Raw genomic sequence first — 8,413 nt, 5'->3', positions numbered from 1 at the left:
CCCCAGGGGCTCTGACGCGCTCAAGTCTTCCTCACTGGCCTGGGGGCTTCCAGGCCTCGTTTCCTGTCCCTTCCCTTCTCTGGGCCTCAGTTTCTCCATCATTAACTGGTCTATGGTTTTTTGTGAGACTAATGAAATCTCATCCTGCTTTATTTCCTCTTCGCAGAAAAATTCTGCTGTGAGTTGGACTATGAACCTGGTAAGCAGCCTATGACTAGATGGGAGGGAAAGAGGAATCTAACATTGAAGAGGAACCCCCTCCCCCCCACACCATCATCACCTTTGTAAGCCTTGCCAGAGAACAGAAGACAGGCAGGCCCCCTCCTGGCACCGAGCTGCTGTTCTGTCCACACGTGACGAGTGAATCCAAGCGGGACAGGTGTCCTGGGTGGGGAGCTTTGATCTGGGTTGACGGTCACTCCCACAACCATGGCCGAGCCCCTACTCCTTCGCAGGGGTTGGGAGGAGGGCTGCCGTGGGGGAGAAATGAGCAGAGTGGCCCTCACTCTGCCAGCCAGAGTTGTTGGGAGGGACGCTGAAACCCACGCACATATCTGAATTGGTCACTTTGTCTCAATTTATGGCACTAAAGTCACAGTGCACTGGGGTCTGCAGGTGCTTGTGTTGTTAGAAAGTGGTCCTCCGGCACTGGGGTTTTGGATTTACTGAGGTGGAATGACCTGCAGGAGCCAGCAGCAGAGCCTGGGTGGGCGTAAGTGTGGCCGCCGAGGGGGCGGCTGCACCCTCCTCCCGAGTCCAGGTCCCGGGTCTAGATGCAGGAGGGGCCCACGTGTGGGCAGCAGGGGTGGAGCGGCAGCCTCAGAGGACCACAGGGGACAGCAGGCCTCAGGGATGGGCTGACGGTCCCCGGAGTAGGCTTCTGGGGCTTCCCCACCACCCATCGCCAGTGGACCTTGATAAACATACAGATCCCGGTTGAGGTGTTCTGGGGTGAAGCCTGAGGGCCTACTTCTCACAAGTTTCCCGGTCCCGGGTGCTGGTCCACACAGAACTGTTGTTGGTGACAATAATGCTAACAGGTGGGACTTTCAGGCATTTCCTGAAGGAGATGACATGTTTGCTGACATCTGTGACCCGTTTGGTTTCCCCACAGCTCACATCTCTCTAGATCCCCAGACTTCCCACCCCAAGCTCCTTTTGTCTGAGGACCACCAGCAGGCTCGGTTCTCCTACAAATGGCAGAACTCGCCAGACAACCCCCAACGTTTTGACCGGGCCACCTGTGTCCTGGCCCATGGTGGCTTCACAGGGGGAAGACACACCTGGGTGGTGAGTGTAGACTTGGCCCACGGGGGCAGCTGCACCCTGGGTGTGGTCAGCGAAGACGTGCGGAGGAAGGGAGAGCTTCTGCTGCGGCCAGAGAACGGGGTGTGGGCCATGAGGTTGGCCTGGGGCTTCGTCTCAGCCCTGGGCTCCTTCCCCACACGTCTAGCCCTGAAGGAGCAGCCCCGACAGGTGCGGGTGTCTCTTGACTATGAGGTGGGCTGGGTGACCTTCGCCAATGCTGTCACACAGGAGCCCATCCACACCTTCACTGCCTCCTTCACCCAGAAGGTGCTCCCCTTCTTTGGGCTCTGGGGCCGGGGGTCCAGTTTCTCCCTCAGCTCCTGAGACGGTCAAGTTAACTGCTTCGGAGTACAGGGCTCAGAGAGGACCCTATGGACGCAAGCCCCAGCTGGGTCCCCTGGGAGACTTGACACGGAAATCACTGCTTTAGTTGATAGAATGGTGTCATGGCTTGGGCAAGAACAAGGTGAGGGGACCTTCAATCTGCTGGCCAAGCCCTGTGCTCAATGCCCAGTAGATGGTCAGGGTGTCGGGGGACTTGGGCCACTAGCAGCTTCCCCACCACCATCCCCACCAGCGCTGAAGCAGCTATGTAGAGGAAGGAATCCCGAATGTGTAGCCAGAAGACTGGGTTCTAGTCCCAGCCTTGTAACCAACGGACTGTGCAATTTAAGCAGGCATCTCACCCCTCTTCTTGTTTTCTTCCCAAAATATTAGGGTTTATTGACTTGTAGCCTCAAGAAACATTTATTGTGTATTAATTATGAACCTAGCAGGATGGTACCCGTTGGTGATATGAAAATAAAAAGAAAAAAACCATGTCCCTTGTCTGAAGGCGCATGTGGGAAGAGACAGACATGAAGAGGAGTTACAGCAGCAGGTGGTGGGTGCTATGCTGGGGTGGGACCTGGGTGTCAGGAGCTCAGAGGAGTGGCCGCACCCACCTTGGAGAGCAGGTTGTGAGTAGAGCATGGCTTCCTGGAAAGGCGAGTCTAAAAGATGAGTGTGGTGAGTGAGGAGACAGGGGAGCATCTTAAGAGGAAGGGATAACAGAACTGGCAGGATGATCGTAACCCACAGGACGCTAGATCCTTTCCACTGTCCTGACCAGCTGCCGTCCCCACCCCTGGCACCGCCCAATGCTTCCCTCCTCCTGGTGGTGTCACGTCTGGCTGAGATGAAGGTGCAGGGCCCCAGTGGCAGTGGGACCAGGCATGGCCATAAACCATAACCCAAGGGCCACATCCAACCCTTGGGAAAAATCCTTTTCCTGATCTGTTGGTCACCACCTGAGATGGAGAAATGAAAGGAATGAGATGGTGGGAAGAAATGAGCCTGAAAGAGCTCGGTGGGGAGAGCAGAAAGAGCAGCATCTTAACTCTGGTGCTGGGCAAAGAATCCCAGGAGGAGGCAGGGAACGAAGTCAACCTGTGACCTTCAGCCCAAAGAAAGGAGGCTGCTCGGGGGCTGGACAAGGAGTGACAGCTGAGGGACGAGATGGAAGAAAGAAGAGAACTGGGGTTTGGAGATGTGTGAGTCTGGGTGGAGAGCTCTAGGAGACAGAGGAAGCCGGGGGTGTTGGGGGAGGCTGTGGCCAGGTGTGGGGTGAGGAAGCTGAGTGAGTGCTGGTGACCCCAGAGATCCCCTGCCCAGGGCTGATTCTGGGGCAGGGACTAGCAATCACACGCGGCTGCTGGAATTTAGAAAATGATTTCAGTTTCCCAAGGTGTAATTTTAATTCTTATGTACAATAAAAATATTGTCTTAACATTTTATTTTCTAAGTCTTGTTGGTATTGTGTTGGTATTGTCTTTTATTCTGCTTAAACATCTTTGTGGACAGTCTCTTTAACACCATCTGTTTATTCTGATCAGACATAAACTACAGTGTTCTCTCATCTCCCCACTGGGCCCCTGGGAGGAGTGACCCATCCTGGTGGCGGCCCCGGCGTAGAAGTCCTCGGAAAGTTGTACTGTGCAGGCTCAGTTCGGCAGATAGAAAAGATGTGGAGACTAGGAGCCAGGGGCTGGAGGAGGACTGGATAGCTTTCCCTGGGCATGCTCAATATTTTATATAAAATGCTATGTATTAAAAAAACTACATGCATACAAATCCTTATGCAACAATAAAACATATTCAAAGTCCCCAAATCTGGGATTCCACCAAAGAGTGGGTTGTATCTTCCTGTTTCTTCTTTCTGGTTTTAGCTGGGCCCTTTAGCATGACTGCGAGCCTCAGGGGTAGATGTGCGGGAAGCTCCCGGCCGGAGGGGCGGGGGTTTCACACACACTGTGGCTGATCTGGACCACTCTATGACACGGCTTCTGTAATCATCCCCATTTTAAAATGAAGGGTGGAGCCTACTGAGTTTGGTTTTTTGCTCAGCCAAGGTCACACACACAGCCAGGATTTTAATCCGAGCCTAACCGGCTCTTTGCCACGGTGCCACACTGCTTTGCTCGGAAACTGGTCCCAGTGGGTCCTGGTGAACGCTGTAGTGCTGGCCACGCCCTGGAGTGACTTGGATCAGAAAGATGATTTCTATTTCTTACACTGAGAAATAAAATTGCCAGGGCGTAAAAACACTCATGTTGCCTATCAGCGCCTGCTCCTCTCCAGGTTTACCCGTTTGGAGTGCGGAGTCAGCCCGGAGGAAGTGGATAGGCCCCTGGACTCGATGACTTCAAGACAATGCAGCGCTGCTTGTCTGAGTCTGGACTCAGGGCTCCCTTCCAGGGAGATGCTGAAGGCGCCCGCGACCACTGGGCCCTCCAGGACTCTGAAGGAGTGGCGCACACTGGCCGAGGCGCCGGCGAGCTTGCACCTTGCTCTGTCACAGCTTACATTGCAGCAGCTCTCTCTAGTACAATGGAAACTCGCTCAAGTTAGTTCAAATAATAGAAAAGTTTATTACAAGAACAGACGTATGAATAAGGAAAGTGAAATTTTCTGTCATTAGCCAGGCCTTGTGGGCAGCAGTGCTTGGGGTGGTGGGAGTCGGGGTGGGGGAGCACCACCAGGTCTCTGCTGAAAACTGGAGATAAATGCCAATAACTTATATGCATATATGCATAACCCATAGACACAGAAACTAGTGTGGTGAAGGCCTGGGGTGGGGAGTGGATGTGGTGTGGAGGGGATCAGTGGGGGGAAAAGGGGACATCTGTAATACTTTCAACAATAAAGATAAATTTTAAAAATAAAATAAAATGCTAATAATAATAACAAACACATCTAGAGCTCACTTTGGCTAGTCACTGCAACAAATATTTTATATATTAACACATTTAATCCTCACAACAACCTTAGGAGGTAAGTACTATTATTAATATCCCCATTTCATATATGAGAGAGCTGAGGCATGTGGAGGTGACTGATGGGTCCCCAGCCAGCAGGCAGTGCACAGCTCAGCAATATTATGCTGTGCGTTGGGCAGTAACCGCGTATTGGGATTCAGGTGGTGTGGCTCCAAGTTTGTGCTCCTGACCATATGTAACACTGCCTCTGTGTGTCCAGGAACTGGGAGAGAGGACTTGGGGTCCAAGAAAGCTTAGAGGTTAGACCATCCTGTGGCCACTTGCAGCCCAGGTTGCAGACCTTTGCTCCCCATGGTGCCCCCGGTGCAGCTGCTCTGCCCTCGACTGCGGGCGTAGAGAGACACTTTGAATTTCCCAGAGAATCTGATGTTCCATGAAGAATTACTGTCCCTCTTTGATAAGATTTTTTTCAGCAGTCACTTCAGAGGCTTGATTGGTCAACTGCCTGCTGGTCAGAAACCCACCCTCCCAATCAGCTGTAGTCTCACCAGGAGAGGGCAGGGGCTGGGACCACCTGCAGGGGTCTGACTCTGGTGGAGAGACCCTTGGAGCTTGTGAGTCTCCTCGCATACCTGGCAGGACACTTCTGCTCAAATTCTCTGTGTAATGTTAACCCATCTAGGAGTCAGGAACTGTTAGCTGTCACCTCCAGGCCTGTTCTTTCCTTGGCTATTGTCTTGTTAGGTTTGGGGTCTCGTGTTTCCAGCTTCCTGCCTAGTAATTATACCTTTTATTCTGAACACCTTCACCAGGATCTTTCTCCTTTACCCTCACCCCAGCCCCACTCCCTGCCCCAATCCATCTGGCACCAGAGTCCAGACTGGTTTTCCCCACACACCACTTACTCCCTGCACTCTGGACTCAAACCCAGGACGACTGTCTATGCATTGGTGTCACTTACCTGGCTCTCTGCTTCACACCGGTCTTCCCCCTTCCTAAACATTCCAGACTAACGGGTCAGTCTCCTTACCTTCTTGCAGGCGGGGCTTTCCCACCTCGGCTCATTTGTGGAGCTCTCCAGACCTGGAGGCTCTTGTCTTTCTCTCCCAGTGTCCAGTCCCAGCCCCTGCAAAGCCAACCCTGACTTTCCCATCCTCACTCACGTCTCTCCTCTGAATCCCCACAGCTCTCAGCAGCCGGGACACATAATCTAACCCTTTACACACCCTCTTGTTAATCCACATGTGTTTGCCCTGCTCCACAGCTAGAGCATAGCTTCTGGGGGGGAGAAGTAGGGTAACAAGAGAATTACCACACTCAAAGGTTCACCAGAGGCGAGGTATTGCAGGGCATACAACCTTTCATTCTCCCCACAGTCCTGGCCACAGGTGCCCCCACTCCATTTTAGAGGAGGTGACACTGAGCACCACCCAAGGTTACAGAGGAATTAGGTATCAGGACTGGGATTAAATTTAAGTCAGATTTTCCCTCATGGTCCCACCAGGCAGCATTTCCTTGTGGCCATGCTTTATCCTTCACACCCTTCAGTGCCTAGCATAGTGTTGACTACTTCAGCAAGGGCTCAATTCATACTAGTTAGAGTTTCCCTTTGTTAAACATAGAGCATCAAGAAATTGCCCTTAACACCACATGTTAGGGCACAAGGCAAGTATCTACAAATATAAGAAGATTGAAATCATATCAAGCATCTTCTCGGATCACAATGCCATGAAACTAGGAATCAACCACTATAAAAAAACTCAAAAATATTCAAACACATGGAGGCTAAATAGCATGTTATTAAACAGTGAATGGGTTACCAAGGAGATCAAGGAAGAAATCAAACACTTCATGGAAAGTAACGAAAATGAACAGACAACAACCCAAAACCTATGGGACACGGCGAAAGCAGTCCTGAGAGGAAAATTCATAGCATTACAGGCCTATCTCAACAAACAAGAAAAAGATCTAGTGAACCATCTAACACAACAACTAAAAGAACTAGAATGAGAGCAGCAAGAAAAGCCCCGAGGAAGTAGAAGGAAGGAAATAATAAAACTCAGAGCAGAGATTAATGACATAGAGACTAAAAAAACAATACAAAAGACCAATGAAACCAAGAGCTGGTTCTTTGAAGAGGTAAATAAGATTGATGCACCTGTAGGCAGACTCACTAAGAAACAAAGAGAGAGGACCCAAATAAATAAAAACAGAAATGAAAGAGGTGATGTAACAACTGACCCAACAGAAATACAAAGCATTGTAAGAAAATACTATGAGCCAACAAACTGGACAACATGGGTGAAATGGACAAATTCCTAGAAGCATACAACCTTCCAAAGCTGAATCAAGAAGAGGCAGAAAACCTGAATAGGCCGATAACAACTAATGAAATGGAAGCAGTAATCAAAAAACTTCCAGCAAACAAAAGTCCTGGACCAGATGGATTTACAAGAGAGTTTTAACAAACATTCAAAGAAGAATTAAAACCTGTTCTATTCAAACTATTCCAGAAAATTCAAGAGGAGGGAAAACTCCCAAACGCTTTTTATGAGGTCAGCAGCATCCTAATCCCAAAACCAGATAAAGATACTACAAAGAAAGAAAAATTACAGGCCAATATCCCTGATGAACATAGATGCTAAAATCCTCACTAAAATACTAGCAAACTGGATCCAGCAGTACATTCAAAAGATCATACATCATGACAAAGTGGAATTTATTCCGGGGATGCAAGGCTGGTACAACATCCGCAAATCAATAAATGTGATACATCACATAAACAAAATGAAGGACAAAAATCATATGATCATATCAATAGACGCAGAAAGAGCATTCGACAAAATCCAGCACCCATTTCTGATAAAAACTCTCAGCAAAGTGGGAATAGAGGGATCAGACCTCAACATAATAAAGACCATATACGACAGACCTACAGCGAACATCATTCTTAATGGGCAAAAACTAAAACCATTTCCATTAGAAACCGGAACAAGACAGGGATGTCCACTTTCACCACTCTTATTCAACATAGTATTGGAAGTTCTAGCCTCAGCCATCAAACAGGAAGAAAACATAAAAGGTATCCAAATTGGAAAGGAGGAAGGAAAACTGTCATTATTTGCAGATGACATGATATTGTACATAGAAAACCCTAAAGACTCCACCAAAGTACTACTAGATTTGATAAACGAATTTGTCAAGGTAGCTGGATACAAAATCAACATCCGGAAATCAGTGGCATTCTTATACACCAACAATGAACTTTCAGAGAGAGAAACTAAAAAAACAATACTATTTACCATCACAACTAAAAAAATAAGATACCTAGGAATAAACTTAACCAAGGATGTAAAAGACCTGTACTCGGAAAACTACATGACACTGAAAAAAGAAATAGAGGAAGATTTAAACAAGTGGAAGAATATATCATGCTCATGGATTGGAAGAGTTAATATTAAAATGTCCATACTACCCAAAGCAATTTATAAATTTAATGCAATTCCTATTAAAATACCAACAGCATATTTCACAGACCTAAAACAAACATTTTGAAAATTTATATGGAACCAAAAAAGACCCCGAATAGCTGCAGCCATCTTGAGAAAGAAGAACAGAGTGGGAGGGATCACATTACCAAACTTCAAACTATATTACAAAGCCACTATAATCAAAATGGCCTGGTATTGGTACAACAACAGGCATATAGATCAATGGAACAGAACAGAGTCCCCAGAAATAGACCCACAACATTATGGTCAGTTAATATTTGACGAAGGAGGCAAGAGCATCCAATGGAGTAAGGACAGTCTCTTCAATAAGTGGTGCTGGGAAAACTGGACAGATAC

The 8,413-nt window shown here is 48.3% G+C and overlaps 1 protein-coding gene across 1 annotated transcript in view; it reads left to right on the top strand.

Annotated features, from left to right (window-relative positions):
- LOC308559168 (tripartite motif-containing protein 10) overlaps positions 1-1,713 on the top strand; it is a 9,429-nt gene extending 7,716 nt beyond the window's left edge. Inside the window, exons 5-6 of the mRNA XM_081141486.1 lie at positions 167-199; positions 1,115-1,713. Of these exons, the coding sequence (XP_080997612.1) occupies positions 167-199; positions 1,115-1,632 (551 nt within the window). The 3' untranslated portion in view covers positions 1,633-1,713. The remainder of the gene's footprint in view (positions 1-166; positions 200-1,114) is intronic.
- The last annotated feature ends 6,700 nt before the right edge of the window (positions 1,714-8,413 follow it).

This window comes from Miniopterus schreibersii (genome assembly GCF_964146895.1).
Source record: "Miniopterus schreibersii genome assembly, chromosome: 6".
In the NCBI taxonomy this organism is placed as follows: Eukaryota; Metazoa; Chordata; class Mammalia; order Chiroptera; family Miniopteridae; genus Miniopterus; species Miniopterus schreibersii.
The sequence above is the reverse complement of the archived record's forward strand: the minus strand, read 5'-3'. Positions and strand labels throughout refer to the sequence as shown.